The following is a 23239-nucleotide window of genomic DNA, read 5'->3' as shown; positions in this document are numbered from 1 at the left end:
GCCTGCATCCCCTTTCATCAAGGTGACGAAGACGACATGGATGGTAGAAATCATATTTTAGGAAAGAGAGAGAGAGAGAGAGAGAGAGAGAGAGAATCTACAAAGCGGAAAAGAGAGGAAGTGTCGAGTGGAGGGAGGAAGGAGAGGGGGAGAGAGAGGTTGATAGAAGGGGATTGGGAGACGACGAAGGAGATGGTGCTGCACGTGTACGACGTGACGATGAGAACTTTGGTTCTTGCATGGGCTGAACTGAGTGCTGACTGCTTCATTCTTCATTCCTTTCTCGTTCCAAGAATTCATCCATTCAAAAGCTTTCTTCAGAACTAAATCGATGAGACCATATGCAAGATTAAAAAAAAAAAAGGCAGATTAAATGGTTAAAGTTCGTGCATTGAAGTCCATCAAAGTGGCGAGAGTACATGTAACACCCTAGTTGACAACAATTAAAATTAAATTATGAATATTTGATTTCTTTAATTTAAATTATAATCCACATATAGATAGTAAATTTGATATTTAATAACAAAACAACCGATTAATATATATTTTTCTTTAATTGGCTTATAAATTTACAACATGATACGGTGGATGTCGATAATGTCCCACTCAACCCGACTCGACTCAGGACCATATACAATAGATCTAAGGTAGTTGAGGAGATGACTCAGTTGTCGTCGAGGAGCTGACAAAGAATGAGCTCGAGTGGAGGTGCTTGACCAAGTCGACGCTTAATTTAGTACAAAAGTGAAACACATGTGAATAATAATCGACCTCGGGAATAGTAAATTGGTGGACTTTGTACTGAATGATGGCACTAGGGGAGCACTCGGACCATCTCACCATCGGCGAACTCACCCAGACATATCGGGTAGTCGATGGCTAAGATGTTTGATCCTGAACTATATATTGTCATAGTGATGCAATATAGTGTCCCCCAACTACTATTGATTAGATAGTTGATTTCTGGACGTCATTTCACTACTGGTTGTACTAAATTCATCGATCTTTGTTTATATAAAGGTAATGATATAATTATCATGACAAACAATACTATTTACTAAATAGAGAAGAAAGGCATCATCATAATCTCATATAAAGATAATGATTCTATTATATTAAAGGGTGTATATTATGTTCCAAATTAAAAAAAAAAATCTTTTTTATTATAAATGCGATTGAGTGGTAGCCAATTTTACTAGAGTAATTGAGTGTCGATAGATGATCATCTACTCTTAGTGTCATGAGAGGAATATCCTATGTATTTTTACTCAGATAAATCCTTGGTTATAGTCAATCGGATTGTGAAAGAAAAAGTTCTTTAGGAGAATTCAATTAGAGAGAGCTCGAGTAGATTCCATATGGGCCTGACAATGTCATACCCAATATATGGTCTCTGAGATATTAGATAGATGAGAGACTATTGATATATGATAATTGAGGATAGATAGGTCCAATTGATTAGATTCTCCTATATCGTCTAAGGATTATGGCGTAGTGGCCTAGTACATTCATAGTCGATGAATTGAGTGAATTATTATAGAGATAATAATTCATTGAGTAAGAAGAAGTTCTGATAAGTACAACTCACAACTAGCTCGATATTAGGCCTAGAGAGTCATACGTATATAATAGATGTTGCGATAAGTAGATATTCGAATATGAGATCTTCGTTGGAGCACCTATCTTATTGGATATATAGTAAGCCCCTTAATTATTAGATCTTTTGAGTGAGACTCAATAAGAGTAAATAGAGATTATTATATAAAGATTTACTAATCCACGAGAATTTGATAATTAGATAGATATCCAATACCCAATATGATAGGATATATTAGATTTAAGTGGTAGGAATCTCTGTAAATAGAAGGGGCCAAAAGGTGGCACAGACTAGTCTCCTCTTGGCCACCCCTCCCATTAAAATTAAAATTATGAATATTTGATTTCTTTAATTTAAATTCTAATCTACATATAGATAGTAAATTTGATATATCTATAGTCCCTCAATTTGATCAGATTATCACGTGCGTAGTGGAAGAATAGAAAATAAAAATCTAGATTTTTCAAAGAAAAACATCTTATTGTCGTATAACGATTGGTGCACTAAAAACTATAAAACTGAAAACTATGTGTATCATATGAGATATGTTACATAGAGAGATCATATATCCTTGAAAAATCTTAAATTTATAAGAGATGATAAAGAATGTCAATTGTCATCTTCTATCCAAATGGCAAATGGGATGATGATGCTCATCAAATCGCAACACGATCTTCCTCTCCACATGCACCATAAGGTTGCACCATAATACTTTATGATTCAAAAAGAATTATCATTATTATATATTTACAACCTATGAAAGAGTATATATCTTGCAAATTTTATTTGAAATTATTATTTGCCTGCAAATTATTTTATGCTGCAAATTGTTATAAAATCTTTTGCAAAATCAGTTCTGAAATTTATTATGTGAAATGTTTTTTAAAAAATATTCAATTATTTGACATATGATATATTATGTCTCAGTTAACTAATTAGCATGATCGCTATCTAGAAGATGCTAATGAGAGTTACACATTAGAATTTGTCACAAACTAGTTTCTTTTTTAGGTCAGGGATAAATTTTGATTCCGAACCTTGTCACGGTGATATAATATGGTCATCGTTGCTAAAACGTTACTTGATATGTAATTACGTATATATTGCTAAAAAGTATGTTCAAATTTTATTGTTTAAAAAAATATTTTAAATTATTCTATTATAAGCATATGATTTACACAAATATATGTAGCTCAGCATTAATTATCTTATATTATAATATTCTATAAATAAATAGAATTATCTATGTTATCATGTATTTGAATCAAATATTGATTAAAAACAATTTATAAATTTTGATAAGAAAATTTTCATTTATGAATTGGCTTGGAAGAGGGATTGAAGTATTTTAGATTTTTATTCAGTTTGGATTTGATTCCTAATATATTATATTGATTAGGATATTATTAACCCCTGAAAATATAATTAAATTTATTAAATATATGATAAATATGTGAGATGACCGATAGAGTTTTATCCACGTGTACAAATTTAGGATGGTAATGATTTGCTTAAGTATACGGCGTTGTATCGCTACTGGGTTTCATGCCGGAGGTCATTAGATGAACATTATCGCGCGTGTGCAGAACATACATCAGTAACGTACCATTCGCTTAGAAGACACGAAAAGGGCGTAAGGACCGGTCTCCCACGTTTCGCCCCACTTGAGCTCGCCGGCCCCGCTAAGTTCCGGCATGCCCGGCGGCTCACGGGAGCGCACCCTGTCGGTGGCCGCGTCCTTTTCATACTGGTCTACTGACAGAAAGCGGAGCCTTCTATGGTGTAATGTGGCGGGACTTGTGTGTTCGGCAGTCATTCCACTTCCCATGCCCATGAGATGTAGTCTGTACCACCGCTATGAAGCACTCCTCCACGCCCACATCTCTACAGTGCTACGATAAGCTTAGTGCCCGCTCGCCAAGTCCACAAGCGAGCTACTCGAGTGTCATCTCCATGACCTCCTATCCAAGTGGTAGGTGTGGCATTCCTGGACTTCGTGGATTCCACATGAGCAGATCTAATGATTAGATCTAGATTTCTCGAAGCATGTCCTCTTGAATTTGTATATTTACATATTGAGAGATAAAAATCACAAGATGGAGTTCACATAAGCCTTTTTATGATGATTAATAGTAATTTCCATACATAGTCTATGAACATCTGTAGAATATTTTGTGGTAATTTAAGTTGAAGCCATACCCACTGATTTGTGTAGTACACGAAGAGTGGAAGGATCACAGGCCGCAAAAACATGTATATTATGCAAATATAATGAAGTAGCACATCATGCTTCCGTAAGTACCCTGCAGTTCATATTGCATTTGATCAGTAATGCTTTTTGATAATGTTCTAGTCTACAGTTTCAATAGGTTGATAAAGGGTTAGAGAAATATACATCCAGCTACTCTCGGGAATTTGTCAAACAGAGAGATGATACGTTTCAGCGTCCCCTGCAAGTGTAATACTCCATTTTTGTTACAAGCTAAAAGGTGAGAACAAATGACTCAAGAATTTAAATGAGACTCTAAATAAGTTGATGGAATAGCTTACAAGAACAAGATCTCCTGGTTTCACAGGTGACTCAACGAGGACACGAGCTTCCCTGCAATGCAATACACATAAACGTGTCAATCATTAGCTGGAATTCTTGTCGCCAGTTTGTGGTTTTGCTGTAGCACGATTGGTGGGTGATGACTACTTGATGAGCAGCAGGTCGCCATCTTTAGAACACTTGAAAAAGCTGCAGCCTTTCGTCAAGGGGATGAACTGGTTGTTCCACTCTGCACAACATTTGTTTTAGCCTGTATCGAGCGAGTGTTGGTGGCTATACTTAACCTACAAATCTTACCAAGATGCCATGTTGCTGCAGTCGTTAGTTCCTTCCCCTCGTACACCTCGTCGATGACAAATCTTACATGAGTTCCCATGGCTTCCGTGAGTTCCTTGAAGAACTGGTTGATCCTCTGCATTCACAGAGGGAAAAACGTAATGGTTATGGAGTACCTTATTTGTTCGATGCCGTAGCTGCACTTGTTTGATTACCTTTCCTTGTAAGGGTTTCGAGTACGCCGAGGACTCAAAAATGCAGTCCTTGGACAAGAGTTTCTCTAATCTACTCAGTTCTTTCTCATTGACAGATGAGCAGAATCCGTGAATCAAATCAGACAGCGGTGACGACGGAGCCATTTGCTCTTGCTTTTGACTCTCACCTCGCGGCGGAGGTTTTCTGGCACAGAGAGGTACCCATGGAAGTAGTCTCGTCGACGAACGAGATATCGCTGTCTTCCCTCTCAAATAACGGCCTCTTTTTTGGTTTGTCTCGATGAAGTGAAGGCAAACGCAAGCTGCTGAAGATGACTGAGGAAGAGATTTGCTGCGAGGTGTCGGGCTAAGGGTTTGAGATGGGAAAGAAGCACAAGTCATCGTTTGGCGATCGATGTCGCCGACAAAGGTACGTATCGGGCTTTTGATGCATCAAGCGAGGGAACAATGAGGCAGCAACGTAAAGGATGAAGGCATGCCTTGCAAGGCAAACATGAAATCGCTTCGCAGGTGTTAAGAATATTGGATTGCTTTAAACGTAAATCAACTTTGGCTTTCTTCCTGTCCATGCATTGAAAAAGCGCCATCAATCGAGGTGATTCCTAAGACGAGTCAAAGACGAAAGAACCCAGCGGTGCCTTCCATACCTCCGCAGGCAGACCTCCATGTTTGTAGCCCAATCCATATATCCATGGATCCTCCAAACGCATTTCTCAAGACCAACTTGTCGCATCAACTCGGTTTCTTTCAATCGAATTTGCGGTTCGAACCCCAAGTGACGTCCGTCCCTGCATTGATTCACCCGAACGTTGCCATCAAATCTCGTTCCAGTTCAAAGCGGATAAACATCTCTACGAGAGATATCCAAGTTAACTAATTCCGAAATCATAGACCATTAGTATTAATTATCTGGGAAAAAGATCTTTACGAGAGAAGTTGAGAACGATTGATCGCACTACAAGAATGCACGTAAAATAATATAACGAAGAGATGGTGAAAACGCCGTGGAACAGTTCTGCGGATTCCGAAATGGAACTCGTGAAGAGCGAAAGAACAGAAAAGATACGTATAAAGCCCAACTACATCGGCAGAGCAACTCGAGTCAATCCCCTCCACGGCACGGGCGTAGGGGGAACGTTCCTTCTTGGTGATGACACCGTTAAATCGGGTCACTCCTGGAGTTTACGCGTTAAATCGGGTCACTCCTGGAGTTTACGCGTTCAAATACCTTTCCTTAATTGGAAGCAGCGGTGGGGTAGGTCCCCCATTTAGGTAGGTCATCAGGATTGGCATTAGGGATTCTGTGGAATGTTGTTATATTTCCCAAATGATTCTGTTTCGGCTGTAGTTATAATGCTTCCTCGGCTTCTCCTCGTTGTAGATTCTCAAAAGGGGGGGAAAGAGAGAGGGAGTGTCGGGTAGAGGGAGAAGTAGCGGGGGAGAGAGGTTGGTAGAAGGGGATTGGGGGAGGATGAAGGAGGTGGTGCTGCACGTGTACGACGTGACGAACAGCGGATCGGAGAAGACGAACAACACCATCCTCCAGATCAACCGCATCTTCAAGGATCGCATCGGCCTCGGCGGCATCTTCCACAGCGCCATTCAGGTTTCTTCGTCTTCCTCAGTTCCTCGTTTCCCCTTTTCTTCTTACTAGTCGCTTTCTTTTCTTTTCCCTGTGTGGGGTGGGCGGGTGGGTCAAGAAATCGAGGATTCTGGCCTCGGTACTGCCGATATCTGAAAGGCGCTTAGGTCCTTCAAGAAATCACATGAACAGTCCTGGGCTGCAATTCTTTTTCTTTCCCTTTCGGATTATTTTCTCCCGAGCTTTTTTCGGCTGTTTCGGAAGAACCCTAACCAACCCGATGAACAGAGATCTGAGAAGTCTTGTTAGATGGCATCTGTGGTCGAACTAGCAGTTGATGTTGCTGCTTTTCTGCCTTGCCGTAGGCGATGTGCTCGAAGTTGAAACTTGAGATGAATGATCAGAGTTCTATTTCTGGTAAATCTTGATGACTTTTCTTGATGCGGTTGAGATGAGACAATGTCAAACTTTTAGAGAAGTCTGGTTGTTACATTAATGATGCATTTACAAGGATCACATATTGGTGTTAAATGTAGTTGTGCCAGAAAGACACTGCACGCGTTGTGGTGGAATATTCGTAGTAGAGAGTTGGCGTTGTAATGGTGGGGACTGGTTCTAAAGACTAAACCGTCTTTGCTTCCAAATGACACCTAGACTTTACTTTTACGCATATGGAAAGTGATATATTTTGCATTGCTTGCTTTATTCGCTTAAGACCGTCTTCTGAGCATGACTATGTTTATCAGAGTTAGAACGGATAAAAGAAGAGCAAGGCTAATCTGGATGGCTCCTTCATTTTCACAAAAAACCATGTACTAGTTGAATTTCTGAATATTAAATGCAGACTCAATTGAATGTTTTTTGTAGAATGCATTTTTGCTTCTGCCAGTAAAAAGGTTGACTTTAATACTTCGTATATTGAGAGGTTTGATTGAGTATTTTTCTTGGTTCATCAACATTATTGGTGCTAGAGACTACTTTATCTTCAATTTTCAGATATCGACAATATGCAAACTTTTTCACTGGTGTCTGTAAGATAGTTGTAAATGGACTATAAGAAGTAATTCAGAAATTAAAGGTGTCCAGGCCATATGGACTATACCTACAGGTAGAAAGACTAGTTTTGTAACTCAAATCAATTGACTTTAATACTTCTTATATTGAGATGTTTTAATTGAGTATTTTTCTTGGTTCATCAACATGATTGGTACCAGCGACTGCTTTTGTCTTTAGTTTTCAGATATTGACAAAATGCAAACTTTTTCAATGGTGTCTGTAAGAGAGTTGTAATTGGACTATAAGAAGTGATTCAGAAATTAAAGGTGTTCAGACCATATGGACTATGCCTACAGGTAAAAAGACTAGTTTTGTAACTCAAATCATTAAGTGCAGGGGAGTGACCTTATAGTTTTTGGGCACCATTACTGATAGAATTGAGATGAGAGTGAGCTGCTTAACATGATCCTATAGGCATATTCCATTATATGAAGATTCTTCAATGTTCCCTGCTTGATTTGTGAAAGTCAAGTCTTTGGCATGCATGGTCATTTCATTTCATACACCAACATTTTCTTCTAAACATGGTAGTACTACCTTCATCTGAAACTTTTTAAATTGTTTATTGTACTGTGACAATAACATTGCTAGTACATGCATCTAAGTCTGCCTAGAAAGTGGTCATGTAGTTTTCCACTAAATTTCTTCCTTCACATGATGTTTGATTTCATGATTCAATATTTCATCATGGGCTTACACCTATAAGATAACTTATGCAATGTCAAAGATTTTATTCTTGGCAACTTTTATGTGGCTTTTATTACTCATCTCTATATAGCCTACTTTATTCTTAATAGAATTATTAGTTGTATTTAATTTTATTTCTTATGAACCCTGCTAATTTTATAGGTTGCAATAAAACTTAAGAATATTTAATGGCTGACATTTAACTGAGTTAAAGTATCTCTTTTTTGTGCGATCACACAATGGGATGCTCTTGGATGGTTTGATTTTCTGGAAATTTATATAATGGTGTTTAATAATTTGTTTCTGTGATCAGTGAGGACAACTTATTGTGGATAAATGCTGGGATTATTATTTCTTAGAGATGAGGTGCTCCTACATTTGGGACTACTATTGCTCAGTTAATTAAATAGGTGCTCTTACATCTATGATTGGTGAATGCTAAGGCATACACAGTTTTGTTTTTCGACTGGCCAAGTTTTAGCTGCAAATGTGGGTCTTTTCTAGTTTCCATTATCTTCCTAATGTTATTGTTTCCCAGTGCTTTAGAAATTAGGGATTACTTAAAAGTTTTGCCAATGATCAGGAAGGAACCTGGTAATTTGGTTTAACTTTGTAATCATCTGCAGTGGGCTGTATAATAGTTTAATATTTTGGTGGGTTGTTCACTGTAGCACTGTCTTCTGCTTACTATGTGCACATTAGTAAGGGGAGAATATGACTCAAGGCTGTAGTGGTTTGAAAGAGAAAATGAAACAAATGATGGCTTCTGTAATTCTAGTCTGAGAGGATACTCATTCTGATTTGCTTTAATTGTCTTGCAATAGAATGTTATGGCTCTTCACACTTTATTCTGTATTTGATTCATTATTTTGTGTTTGGTATGTTTGTTTTCATGCAGTTTGTTGCTTTATCTTCATGTGGATCCATTTTTTTCTGTTATCATATGATGGTAGGGTCATGAGTAAAAACTGTAGCCATCACTAGCCTGTTTTAAACCTTTTTTTAAATTTTTATATCCAGGCTACACTGACTTCAATAGCAATTTTACTTTTTTGCTTTTTTATTCATCATGATGTTTTTATTTGTCAGGTTTTTGGAGATGAAGAATGGTCTTTTGGGTTTTGCGAACAAGGTTCTGGAGTTTTCAGTTGTCCACCAGGTAGAAATCCTATGTATACCTACCGTGAGCGTATTATCCTGGGGGAAACAAATTGTTCCATTTTCAAAGTAAATCAGGTTCTAAGAGAGCTTGGCCAAGCATGGCCAGGACATTCATATGATCTTTTATCTAAGAACTGCAATCACTTTTGTGATTCCTTCTGCGAAAGGCTAGGTGTTCCAAAGATTCCAGGTAATATATTCATTTTTATTGTGATTTGGAATCAATATATTTAGCAAAATCTTCTTGTGATCTACTTTTTCAGGTTGTACCTTGTTCACGTTTTACCCAGATATTTAGAGTTTTTGAGGTTATTCTTTTGTGATCAGATGTTTTCTCCAGGAATTAAATGATAACAGAGAAATTGAAAATAATATTTTGTTTAATATATTATATTCATTGCATCAAGTTGCAGGCTGATGGCTCATTGCCTGTTCATCAGAGGTGGCCAATGCTTATTCAGTCTAAGGTGACCCTTAAAAAGAGAATAAATTTTCATCAATCAGTTACATTTATCTTTTCAATAGGTGGTGATTGACCTTTTTACTTAAACTTTTTGTACAATTAAATAGGAAAATTGAACATCCAGATTAAGTTTGAAGTGATCCCTGGTCACTGTTGGATGCTAATTAGGAATTAGATGTGGCCAATTAGATTTGTGCAGTATCTTATCCATCTCAGCGTGGTCCTGTTTTGTACTCTTGAGATAACATTAAACTGACGAACGAGTTTTTTCAAAAAAATTAAGATATAGTAGCAATTAATTTTGCGCAAAAGGCATTCATTCATAAATATATGTACGATGCAGTAGATAATGATGAAAACTTGATATGGGAGTTCCAAAAATGTACAGGCCCCATTTACTCCAAGCATTGGTTTCTTGTTCAACTAATCTGTGATTGGACTGCAGCTTGGCTCCACTAATCTGTTTAGCGGGATTAGGTTGCATTAATTTGCTCTGCTGATAGATTAGATACCCATGAGATCTTTTGACGATGAAGTGTGATTCAGCTTAATTTCCAACTCTGATAGTGAAAGCCAACACTTGAGCTTTGGACTTCTGGATCAATATTCAAACTTGCATTGGTTTCTTGTTCAACAAGGAATTGTTGAATTAGTTGGCATCACATCCACTGTGTCAATCATTGGTTGTCTAGGATGAAAGACTGCCATGAAGGGAGGAATAACCGAATAAGTACAGAATGAATAACAAAATAGGCATAGAAAAATGGTACTGGAGCTTAATTATAAGAGAAAGGAGAGCAATATGTTCTTTGGATTACCGTTTTGTTGGCATTTACGTCAATTGTATGCAATTGGTTTTATGATGAAATTTAGTTTGGCTTAATCTACTTTTTTGTTGATATAAAGGAGAGCAATATGTTCTTTGGGTACAGAGTAATAGCATGTTTTAACAATAGCATAGAGAGATGACAGTGAAGTTTACGTAAAGAACCAATTTTTTCGTCTTAATACTCATGTCATCATATAAATAGGCTGCTCATTTTTTGTTTATAGTATTTGATACTTCAAATCTGCAAAATTCCTTCTCATTTGATGCATTTTTGGTAAAATGTTCACTTCTTGGACATTTTTTTAATGAGAAAAAGAAGGGTTTGACAGTCAATGTATCAACTTCAATCTTTTCACCTTATTATCTCTAGACTCACCACAAACCAGTAACTGAAAGCTGAGTGGAATCGAATTATATCCAACCAGATTCTTCCAAAAGGCAGAATTGACTATTAAAATGTCACACAAAAGAATAATAATAAGATTAACTAAAAGGAGATACGTATCACTTACACTAGAGCAAGCTTAACCTAAACCTTGATTTATGTCATTTAAGCTAAATCGCGTCATCAACCCTTGGAAGAAGTCTTGACATTTTTCTCAAGCATGCTGTTGGAGTTCTGAAAATTTTCTAAAAGTTTGGCATGTGACTAGTTAACTTAAATATCTTTTAGAGAATAACATGTAAACGATGGTAATGCTTTGGATCGCCTAGAGCTAGATGCTACCACTGTTTGTACAGTGCTTATGGTCAATGGATCAAGCATAAGCTTATGCTCATGCTCGTAATGGAGTTGATGGGCCCTCGGACATATGCTCCAACAGCACTTTGATTTCTTTTCTGTTCTTTAGGTTGAAAAACTTGTAATTTAGGTTGAATGTTTACTGTAGACCAAATTCCAGATCAATGATAAGTTGTCTTATTGTTTTTGGTTTGCACTTACATACTCATTCTCTCTTAGTTCTTTTCTCACGACAGTTATCAGGAAAAAATATCATTAGATCTGGTTAGTTCCTTGGATAATTTGCTATAATTGCACAACTTTATGCTTTGCATCTACATATGCATCATCTACACTTGCAAGCTGATTGGTCCGATCAGATGCAGTTGAAACTGCTGAATATGCATTTCGAGGCATTATATTTGTATCTACAAGTCATGGTGAGACAATGAGAATAGATATGGAGGAGAGAGAATATGGTGATAACAAAGAACCAATGGAATGAAGATTTATGCATGAATAACAATGAAACTGGAGGTAATGATAAGATGGAAGCTTTTCTCTGGTATTGGAGTAAAAAATGCATAATTTGGTCATTTAGAGTTATGTAGGGATCCAAAATATAAGCCTTGCATCTGGTTATAAAAATACTTGGAAATTGTGGGAAACAAAAATGCTTTTCCAACTTATGTGCAATGTTATTATTTCTATAACCGTGATATTGGATGGTGCCTTTTGTGTTGTGGGTTAAAGGGATCATATCGTGGAGTATCGCTTGGATTTAATTAGGAAAATCAATGGAATGCTACTATAGGCGGTTAATGTTATTAATTGCAAAATGTAGGTAAATAATACCTGTTTAGTTGAAGCAGTCAAACCTATTTCTCACATGATGTCCTTTTCTTAGTTTTAAAGCTTAATATATGTAATACTTGATAAATTGAAAATGGGAATTAATTAACTTGGAATTTCCTTTGTGCTGAATGTCAATGTCCTCTCAACTATTAGCAGCAGTTCTGATGGACTTGAAGTGGGCAACATCCTACTTGTATTGCTTATATTATTGCTAGTTGGTTGTTATGCAAACCAAGGACCTCTGTACCATGTCGATTCATGGAATCGGTTCCTGGATGGTACATCGGTATCATCATATCATATACCGGTACATCAGTACATACCAGTGATCCAAGAAAGGCTTGAAAATTGCACCCAAAAAAAAAACTATTTTAGGATTTCTATCCTAATTTAGTGGTATTTTCATTGTATTTAAATAAGAATAAAATGTATATAAGGTACAAAGGAATATAAAAATAAATTCGAAGTTATAAGGATGAGAATTTAATTCATCTTTTTTTTATCTGTCAAGGAGCAATTTTGACTTGCAGTCCTCCCTCAAAGAAAGTTGCTTCCATTGATTAGGAAGTTTAATCATGATTAGCATTTTCTGCTCCAATTACAAGTGCAATTCCATAGTGTTGAAATTTTTAATGCATACATTAAACGTGCTTTCTTGTTGGTTGTGATGAATTTCTTTGTCATTTGCTCTTTTTTTGTTTATGTCCATAACGGTATGGCTACTTGAAAGTCTGACTTTCCTTCTGCAAGTACTTATTGATGACTAGCTATTTTAGGTACATACTGATATCATCTGAAATTTGTTTACTCTTTTGTTTTTTATGCATTGAAATTTATTTACAATAAGCTCTCATAGTTTTTACATTTGCAGGTTGGGTCAATCGCTTTGCTAATGCTGGTGATACTGCAATGGTAGTTGCAGGGAATGCAGCATTCCGGGTAGGAAACTATTCCAAACTCACTGTTCACTGCTGCAATTTTTTCCTGTGTTTATAGGTGTATCTTCTGAGCCTTATACATCTCGTTGTTTGTTTTGTAATTGAAGGGCCTTGCATTATATCTTTTTTCCTTCCAAACATATGGTTTCATATTACATGCAATATATAAATATTAAAGATTCATGTTTAATTTAGCAAAATGTTTCTCACAGTGCTCCTAGGTTTACCTTACTAAATCTTAATTGTTTGGATTTTTAAATGTATTACTTACAATCCTCACATGCACAAATGCCTTTATAGCAATATCGCTGTTGAAGTCAGCTCATATCTTTTTAGAGACAAATGAAGACTGCTGCATCATAAATTCAGTGAATAATGATCTTTTGGGCTGTGTCTGCCTTTTGAGTTCAGGAAAACCAATGGGTTTGGTCTTTAAGTGGGACTATGCATAATCTTAAGGACCTATTGGACTATGGCTAAAATTGCAGCTGTCATAGAGTTTCTTGATCCTGATCTTTTAAGTTATGGTAGACTTTTACTAGTTCCTTATGGGTTGATCTTTAAAGTTTTAGAAGATTGTGCCTCAAAATGAGTGAAATTTACCTTAATGTTTTTTTAATTCTTTAATTTCATTTATCTGATGAAAGCCCAATTTTTTTTCCTGCTTTGTTGGCTACTATTGCAGCTGAGGCAAGCAAAAACAGAAATTGTCACCGCCAGCAAAGTGGCATACCGATTTATGGCTGGTCTAGCCTCAAATTCCCAGGCCACTCCAGAGTCCCTGACCAATTCGAACAGAGGCAGCCCTCGATTTCAGGGTGTATGGTTCAAAAACTTGATGTCTGTTGGTGCCAAGCCATCTAGTAGTACTTCAGAGATTCCAGATGAAACTGATGATGCTCCATTGCACCGCCAAAATTCTTCAGAACAGTTGCAGCATATTTCAAGACAAAATAGTTGATAATGTTGTACAAGAAATGAATTTGTACCAGTGTACCAACAGCCAAATGATTATTTACACAACTAGACATGTTATTAATGTATCACATTGTAAATCTTTGGTTCCTAGAGTTCTTCAGATTGTCTTTGCAGGAAAAAAAGATATTTCTAGCATTGTTTTGTACCAAATACTTGGGAGTTTACCCTCATTTTATCATTTTGAATATTTATGCCCGATCTCACATGATCTTTGTCAAGGATTTGGCTGAATAAGATAGCACAACCAGAATAATTTTGGATCATTGCTGAAGGACGGGAGCAGCTTTGTTGCACATTTGTCTTTTTTACCGAGTAAGCTGCAGTTCAAATGTTCTCTTTTCTTCAAATCATTTAAGTGACTGGGGTTAAAAAAATAGCAATGGGAAATGAGCTGAAGGCGGCGGAAGAGGGAATTAATGCTGCTCTGGAAGAAGGAAGAATCCAAAAGCTGCATATAGAAGTGGATGCTGAGTGAATACTTGTGTTTTCAATCCAAAAGCTGAGTGCATATAGAAGTGGATGCTGGTTTCAATCTTTACTAAGCAGGAACTGCCTCCTTGGTTTTTCGACTTACTGTGTGAATACTTGTGTTAGTAATGTATTTTTGGCCATAGAATATTTTCAACAAGTGTCTATCGCTCATGTTTTTTTTTTGAAGTAATATAACAATATTTTTGTTTTGACCAAAAAAAAAAAAAAACAGCATGATAGCTGCCTTTTATTTTCTTGTTTTCTTTTTTTTATATATATTTGGAATAAAATCTTAACATTTTGATGTAACTCCATTTATCACGATAAAAACAAATGTATGTACTGTAACAAATTATGTGTCATCTACCGTCCCAAATTTATTATTTGCAAAGAATCCACTTCTAACTAACTTGTACTCTTTTTTTACCTCTAAACAGACTTTGAAGTATGAATTCTAAGTAAGCAATGTGGTCGATTAGAAGGCACTCACTCAATACACCACAAGAGGACTCGACTCCTATAATGACACTGCCTATTTATTTACTGTCCGCAACATCCAACACTCGAACGCGCTGATTATTATTTCCAGTAAACGAGACATATACGAAAACTGTGGTTTCTTTCAGACGAGTTCCTTTCATTTGCTACAATGATGTGATATGTCGTGAACACCAGCATGTATTGCCTGTGTTTGTTTTAATGGGCACCAAAGGAGAGCTTCAACTCAAGCATGACACTCTTGCAATGAATAAGGAGGACCAGAGAAGATAAAGGTGCCGGAGGACAGCGAGCCCACAAAGAGAAGATGTGAAGGAGACGGAGAGGAGAGAAGTCCATCTCTTCCCACTTGAACAGTTTGGTCCAAACCTGCACACCCATCTCCTGGCAGCATCTTTCTGTGGGCTAAATCTGAAAGCTGCGCAAGCTGTGTTGTCATCCTTCTTCTGGGGACAGAATGCATGGCCTGAAAGGAGCTGTCTTCGTTATCTTCTCCCTAAATGCGGACAAAACTTGTAGGGACCTGCAAGTCTATTGAGCCCCCCATGGAAGGGTAATACATCCATGCATGCCTCGCAAACTGAAAAGTGACTTGTATCATATGGTGAGATTCTAAATTGACATTACGTCGGGACACACCATTCCGATTGTCTGCGTGCCCTGACAACTAATATTTGATTTCATCCTTTGGGTATGCAAAGGATAGGCTGACAAGAGCCACACATTCGGCATTCATGGAGAAGCCTGGGACCTAAATCATTGCACAGTGCTGAGGATGTGAAGTGGATGGACCAAAGAAGCTTGTCGGATGGCGTTTACAGGATAACGCCTTTGCTTTTGCCATCTCGGAACTGTAGGATTACTTCTCCATCTCATGATTCCTTCATTTCATCAAACTGTTTCTTGCTTTGGTGCTGTGAAGCTTTTCCTGATTGCTCGATGGGTTTTACTAAGTCAACTACGCGTATAAAAGCATTGAAGGGCTATTAAATGCTTTAAGATTACCAACCTTTCTAGCGATCGGTCATCATCATCATAAGTAGAGCAAGATGTGAGGAATACGGTGCTCTTCCGTTATCCTCTAGGGTTTTTAAAGAGGACGAAGGAAAAGAAATATATTTTTCATGATTTATATGAAAAGATACAAAAAGGAGATTTGTGCTCAAGTGTGGATAACTTAAAGACCTTGTAAATGATCTTAGAATTTAATTTTTTTTTTATGGATATAGTTGGAGAGTTTTCGAACTACATTAATCTTACGTTAATTTTTTGATATATTATTTAATTATTAATTTTTTATATTTTTATTTTAAAAATCTTTTCTCTATTTCGACACTATATATGTTCTTTTTCTTTAGTTCTTGCATGGATAAAATGAATTGATTTTTCTTATATGAATAATAGCAAGCAATGTCTCACTAGAATAAAATAAAACATCATTTGAATGCCAAAAGAATCTTTCAATTAATATGAATCTATATACTAAACGGTTACGTATTTGAATATGATAATGTAAAACCGAGACAAGTCATGTCATTTTATGTGTTCAAAATATTCATATATGTTAGACGAAGAGAGATGAACAAAGAGGATACTCATATATTAGGTTTGACATGTAACATATAAAACCTAACCTTTTAGGTCATTTTGATTGCAATGCAATAAGTAGATAAATGGCACTAGCAGATGTTGACTAATAGAGGTAGATAAATGAACCACCTCATAACATACACTACAAAAGACTTAATTTAAACCCTGAAAACTAAAGGAAAGATAATCAACTCACACATGAAGAAGGATTAGGTTTAACTAACCCATAAGAATAGGGGAAGATGTTGAAGTATTCATAAATAATAATATATAAGTTTAAGCTTTTTGATTGAATTGATATCTATTGTATGTTAACCCTAACCAATTTGACACATGTTTATCAATATTTGATTTTTTTGATAATATTTATTTAAAAATTATTCCTTTTTTTTTATTATAATTCAGAAGGTTTGAATTAGGTGGGGTTGATAAGAATAAGTTCATCATCAATAAGTTATTCTAAAGAATAATTTATAAGTTTAATTTTTTTGATCGAATCGATATTTAATATATGTTAACCTTGACCAATTTGACACATATTTATCAATATTTAATTTTGATAATATTTATTTAAAAATTGTTCTTCCTCTTAAATTATAATTCACATGGTTTGAATTAGGTGAAGAATAAGCTCATCATCAATAGGTTATTGTGGACACAAAAATGCGTAGTTTGCATCTCAAACGCATAACTATTTAGAGGGCTCTTCTAAGCTACTCTTGGAAGAGATAATAAGATAAAAACTCATCCATACTTATATAACCTTTTTGTATATTAACAATCCTTTTTAATTTAGTCACATTTGCTTCTATATTAATAATCAAACACGCTATTTGATAATCTATTGATCCTACTATGATTCAAATACAAAGAACAAAAATATGGTACAAAGGTACCTTAAATCATTTCATCTTTATTTAGTTACCATGCATTATTAATACAAACCAAACACTGGCTGTAGGAGAACAAATTGAGCTCTAGTAAATTAATGTATTTATTCGATGTATTCTAATCTTTCTCATACTATTATACCACTTGCAATATTTTCAGATGAACTCATTGTCATCATCTATTAACCTTAGTTAGAAAAAGGGTGAAAAATAGAAAGTCTCATAAATATGTAAGAATTTATTTTTTTTTTGTATCGAACAAATCATGGAATTAATCTGAAATTCACTCATAAAAAGTCTCGAGAAAATATAGTTCTCGATGTTTTATGAAGAGTGTTTGAGATCATTGGTTTCCAATTTCAAGATACAAGATAGGGAAGAACTCAAGAGTACAGCACAAGAATTCTTTTCTCAACAACTCAACATTTATGAGACATTTTTTTGGTGTGGGTAGACATTTGGGGGCGTACATGAAGAATCCACAAGAAAATAAGTTATAGAGCGTCTCTTGTTCTTCTTGGATTCTGCTCACTGTCTTCTCCACGCATGTTCTTCTTGAATACTAAGAGACCAACGAAGAAACTCCAGAGTAGTTTCTGAGTGTAGAAGCAGAAGAGAAATAAGCAATTCACGGCAGTTTCCGAAGGTGTAGTCACCGCGTCTCGGACGGAGGAGTGAGAACTAACTTTAAGCATTGTCGCTTGGAGTTGCGATTGATCTTTTGCAGTGAAGAATCGCGTCATGAATCGAAATATCAGCATTGCTGCGACACCACTCGACGCTCGAGAAGGGATTACTGGTCTTGGGTTTGGGAGAACCGCCCGCTGAGTCCTTCCGACTCCTCACCGTCTTCGAAGAAACCAATCTCAAGCACTTCACCTTCTTATACAAGGGCATCAGAAAACACAAACACCTCCGCAGTGTTCTCTTCGAAGGTCTCGTGCAGTTCCGAAAGAAATGCAACTTGGGCTTCCAACTCTTTGGTGTAAGATCGATGGAAGAGCATGAACTGGCCGAACTGGGTGTGGCTTTGGCTTGGAGGAACACCGGAAGGTGTGAAGAGATCGAGGAAGCGGCTCTACTAGGAGAAGAGCAGAAGGTACTCCTCCTCGAGGGAAGGGACTTCGATGAGCAATCGTATGCTACCGAAAGTTTTGGTGCAGTGGCGCTGTGAAGCGGCAGTAGGAGACCATCGGAGAAGATTTGGTCTGCATGGACTAGGAACGAAGATTCATATAGGGGGAGGTTGAAGTCGAAGACGTCAGCGCTACTGCTCATCCACCGCGTGGAGATGGACTCGGGATCCATGTCGATGGAGGAGCCACCGTCGGCTGGAGCGATGGCCGTGGCCGAGAGTGGCGTGGGAGGGCTTGACGATAGGAGAAGCTACTATCGATGAACACCAGTTGTGAGGTCTCCATGCGAGCTTTAAGGCTTGAGATTGAGAGCGAGTAGTTGGCCGGGCGAGATGAGAAGAAACTGGACATGACGAGTGACAACAAGAATGTTATCACATCATTCCACGTCTTGATTGATTAGGTTTGGAGGATGCCCTCTGCTTGTTTGCGTGGAGACGCCGAGATCTTCTTCCGTGAAAATACGTTTGGTCGTCTAATTTCGTGGGCTATTTTTAATTTATACGCTTATTTATTTATAGTCATAAGATTACAGGTGGAGTGGCGAGAGTTCTAAGAGTTATTCCATTTTCATGAAAAAAGATATATATATATATATATATATAAAGATATATATATAAAGATATATATATATATATATATATAATTTTATCAAAGAAATATAATAAAAAATAAAATTCTAAAAATTATTATTTTTATCCAAAAAAAAAAAAAAGATTACATAAAGAATTTTTAACCTTTGATATTATCAAACGATTGAAAACAAAAGAATACGTACAGAAAGCGATAGATATTTATGATTTCTTCTTACTCGTTTAAGTCGTTGTGCGCAATTAATACGGCTGGAAGAAGGAAGGAAGGAAGGAAGGGAAGGAAGGAAAGAGGAATTCGATGGACGACGACGACCATTATTTTTTAGGTGTCAGAAATCGCTTGAAATTGAACCGAAACAGAAACACGGGTGACATGCCACCAGAGATAAGACATTTTTAGTGGCAGATGAAGGTAGACAAGGAAGCTTTCGGAAGCGGTACGAACGACGTGTTGCGCCCGCAACGTGGTTGTCGAATGGCCCCAATGGTCCCGTCGTCATGACAGTCCTATGCCAAACGACCTGCAGGGGTTTATATTTTGCGACCGACATGAATAGTCAGTCACCGGAAGACCGAGCGGGCGTCAGCTTGGGGCCGTGATAGGCGGATACCAGACGATGGAACTCGATCTACCGTCCAGATTTACGTAGACATTCATTCATTCGTCGGAGGAGGGTATGTATGGGAACCATCCATATACGAAGAAGTTTATGTCGAGCGGATGATGATGATAATAGCAAACCGGAATGCGTGTAGGAATCGGGAATCCAAGCGATCGTTCTCCGGCATCTAATCTCTGTGGCATGCAATCCAAGTCAAAGACTGTTCGTTCATTAAGCCTTACTTGTTACATGTTATTTATGTGATGCATACGCAACGGAGAACAAACGGTGGCAACGGGGGTTCGATGTGACTGGATGCGAGCTGGACGGCAGAAAACAATATTTCCAGATGCTGATGCAGATAATAATATATAGCACAATGTCAAAGCAACTCACGGGTGATTTCCCGAGTAGAATATTGGAGCACAGGTGATTTTTCCTTTAAATTTATAAATACCATATAATTTTAAATTTCCCGAGGTGGGTTTCTGACTCTTTTCTTTTTAATTATTGTCATATAAATTTTATATTGTTATATCTGAAACCTGTTTTACATTTATTATTTTTAAAAAATTATTTAAAATTATTTATTGATATTATTAGATCAAAATATAAGAAAATAATGAATAAATAATCATTAAAGTTTTATTTGGGACAATTATCTAATTTTATTTTACTCTCTACGAGTTTTTTTATATTTCATAAATTTCATTTGAAATTGTCATGAGTTATAAAAATTTTAATTCAGGATTATTGATTTATTAATATTTTAAATTCATTATGATGGTTTTAGAATCGTATTGAATAATAACGTTTCTATCTTAATTAAATTATTGAGTGTGATTGGAATTTTCATTTGCTTTTTAAAAATATTTAAGATTTATTTTGAATACAATTATTAATTAATTTTATTACATTCATTCCCTTTGTTGTGCTTTTGTCGAAAGCGTATCAAAAAAAACTTACTCACGGGATGTAACAACGTTAGCGTCAACACAGTAAAAACATGCATAAGAGGTGGAAATTTCTAATGCGAAGGTAGGCCAAGAATAATAAGAAATAAGTAGTTGAAATGATGGAAAATTCATGTATACAGAGTGAAGCAAATCAAGCCATTTTTTCAGTCGCCACCAGCTGTAGAAGTGGTGGTAAGAGCGAAGAAGTAACGTCCAGAGTATCATCACCACTGAAAAGAACAGTGTCCCAGATCAGGTAACGGTGGTTGATTCACTCTTTGTACAGGTTTACAACACCTCTATCAGTCTGATTCTTGATATCCCGTCAAAGAATGATCCTTGTTGCCAGGAGGCAAGGAATTAGTTAGCAGTCTTGGTTTCTTCGTCGCACAACCTCCTTGTTCTTCGAGGGACTTCAATTTATTCCTTATCGCTGCGATCTTGGCATTCCGATTCATTTGCCCTAGCGTGCTGCTGCGTGCATCATTGGCTTTTGTTTCAGCACAGGCAAACTTTGATTCCATGTCTCCCAGATGCTTCTCACTGGCCAAACGAACGACCAGAGGGCGTCCAGAAACAAATCTACCATTCATCTTTGTTTTTGCCAATAGAGCTTCCTGAATGCTCACTTCAAACAACAACAATAAGACTATTGCAACTAGGTTTTAGATGATATTATGTGACTTTGTTGCTTACCTCTTTCACGCTATACTGGATAAAGGCGTAGCCACGTGGTTCCCCACGTTTAGGACCACGGGTGTGCCACAGAAAATCTTCAGATATAATCTTCCCAAAAGGGGAAAACATCTTGATCACATTGGACCTAATTCAGATTACAGTAAGCAATGTATCACAAGGAAGAGGCTGTAAGAAGGAATAACGTTGATTAGTTCTTACTCAGGAACCCTTTGATCAATATTGCCAACATATATCTTGCTTTCACACGTTTCATCAGTCATACCCCCACCGTCCTGCGTTGTGAAGTTGAAGCCGTGATGTAAGATTGTCATGCAGTAGTAAAATGGTTAGGAAACAAATTTCCAGCAGCAACCAACATTCTTGTCAAATGGAAATTGTATCTGTTTGATATTCTTAATGATGGAAAAGTTCTTGCAGCAAAGAGAAACACAAAGGCATGGACAAACACATAAAAAGTCAGATGCACACATCAAAAATTCTTACGATGAAATATGAAGTGTTCAAACTTTAACAGATAAAATGGAAGCCTCATATCCAGCACATCAAATTGTGACAATTTCATTGAAATAAAGCAAAACATCAAATTCATCATCAAAAACTTAGATCTATATAGGTGAAGTCTGCTGATCGGGACTCCTCATTGGCAGATGGTAATCCTCTATTTGAAAATTTCAAGATTGTGTAATTCAATATCTAATAGTCAAATGGATAGTACAAATTTAATTCAACAATAAATTCTATACTCGACATAAGAATCCCCCATGGTGCCTTACAGATGGAACTAGCTCATCTGAAGATTTTCAAAGATTAAAAACTTTTTTTTCAGTCTTCAATTTAGGTGAAATAATGTGAAAGATAAGATAGATCTCATCACTTATCCAATAATAATCAGTTCCATAGGATGCATCACATCAAAAATTTCATTCGGTACAGAAAAATTCAGAGTGCTAAAGAGGGTTGAAAGATTGCAATTTGTTTTTCTAATCCTTCTATACAGTTTTCTCATCGTAGAGAAGGTTCAAACAAAGATGGAAAACAAACAACAATCTGATCTACTAGCCATGGCTACCAAACCTGAAAAGGCTCATTTCATCTACAACTTTATTTTCCGCTAGATAACGTATGAAGTGTCAGCCAACAAGAACATCGCCAATTTATTAATATGATTTCAATTTCTTCTGTTGTTCCGTGATCAAACTATCACTACCCAATCCCAATTCCGACATGCAAATGTACCCTGGAATCTCAATTAATATACCAATTAACACCGAACAAGAAGTACCCAACGGGCAAGTCATAAGACTACATCTTCTCATCAAATCCTCTTCATCATCGTCTTCTATTTTCCAGTCAACTGAAGATTGTTTAGAATTCTTTAAATTCCATTTGTCCTCACTTCCTCAAAGACGTCTTCCAATGCCTAATTTTATCCAACTCGCGCGGCGCCCCAAAGAACAACCAGATCCACGAAAACGGAGCCTCTTCATCCATTGATTTCTTCTCAGCGATAAAAAGAAAGAAAAGAAAGAAGGACGATCAACAATTATGGTCTATGATCGATGAAAATCCACCGTAATCTACCTCAAACTGTACCGAGAGTTACTCGATATGCATCGAACATCGAAAACCCCAACACACGGGATGGCATGGCTCTCGAATTTATTGCCCCAGGAAGTAAAAGATAGAAAGAGCAACGGAGGATTATGAGATATGAACGAAATGAAATCAAGGGAAGAAACGAGAAAGATACAAGGCATGCAAGGAAGAACATCCGAACCTTACCTTCTACGGAGCCGCCGATCGAGAGAGGGAGAGAAGTCAGCGTAGACGGACGGAGAGGCCGTTAGGGCTCGCGGGAGACACCATTATCTGTTACCCCAAAGGTGGGCTGTAAT

General features: G+C 36.8%; 3 protein-coding genes across 3 annotated transcripts; 1 reads left to right on the top strand and 2 right to left on the bottom strand.

Annotated features, from left to right (window-relative positions):
- Window positions 1-3700: 3700 nt before the first annotated feature.
- On the bottom strand, window positions 3701-5126 carry LOC103970850 (uncharacterized). Its single transcript, XM_009384777.3, has 6 exons — window positions 4640-5126; window positions 4446-4560; window positions 4296-4377; window positions 4148-4199; window positions 3993-4047; window positions 3701-3900 (listed from the first exon to the last, which is right to left on the bottom strand). Exons 1-6 carry the CDS (start codon window positions 5018-5020, stop codon window positions 3701-3703), a joined length of 885 nt encoding a protein of 294 aa, XP_009383052.3. The 5' UTR covers window positions 5021-5126.
- Window positions 5127-6032: 906 nt separating this feature from the next.
- Window positions 6033-14112, top strand: LOC135627243 (deSI-like protein sdu1). The gene is made up of 4 exons (XM_065133259.1): window positions 6033-6245; window positions 9054-9315; window positions 12865-12932; window positions 13617-14112. The coding sequence occupies exons 1-4, from the start codon at window positions 6111-6113 to the stop codon at window positions 13890-13892; spliced, it is 741 nt and encodes a 246-aa protein (XP_064989331.1). The 5' UTR covers window positions 6033-6110; the 3' UTR covers window positions 13893-14112.
- A 6627-nt stretch (window positions 14113-20739) lies between these two features.
- On the bottom strand, window positions 20740-23185 carry LOC135580822 (uncharacterized). Its single transcript, XM_065133958.1, has 4 exons — window positions 23122-23185; window positions 21543-21616; window positions 21342-21468; window positions 20740-21262 (listed from the first exon to the last, which is right to left on the bottom strand). The coding sequence occupies exons 2-4, from the start codon at window positions 21602-21604 to the stop codon at window positions 20948-20950; spliced, it is 504 nt and encodes a 167-aa protein (XP_064990030.1). The 5' UTR covers window positions 21605-21616; window positions 23122-23185; the 3' UTR covers window positions 20740-20947.
- Window positions 23186-23239: the final 54 nt, after the last annotated feature.

Source organism: Musa acuminata, chromosome BXJ2-11 (genome assembly GCF_036884655.1).
Source record: "Musa acuminata AAA Group cultivar baxijiao chromosome BXJ2-11, Cavendish_Baxijiao_AAA, whole genome shotgun sequence".
In the NCBI taxonomy this organism is placed as follows: domain Eukaryota; kingdom Viridiplantae; phylum Streptophyta; class Magnoliopsida; order Zingiberales; family Musaceae; genus Musa; species Musa acuminata.
Note: the sequence above shows the minus strand (reverse complement) of the source record. Positions and strands in the feature narration are given on the sequence as shown.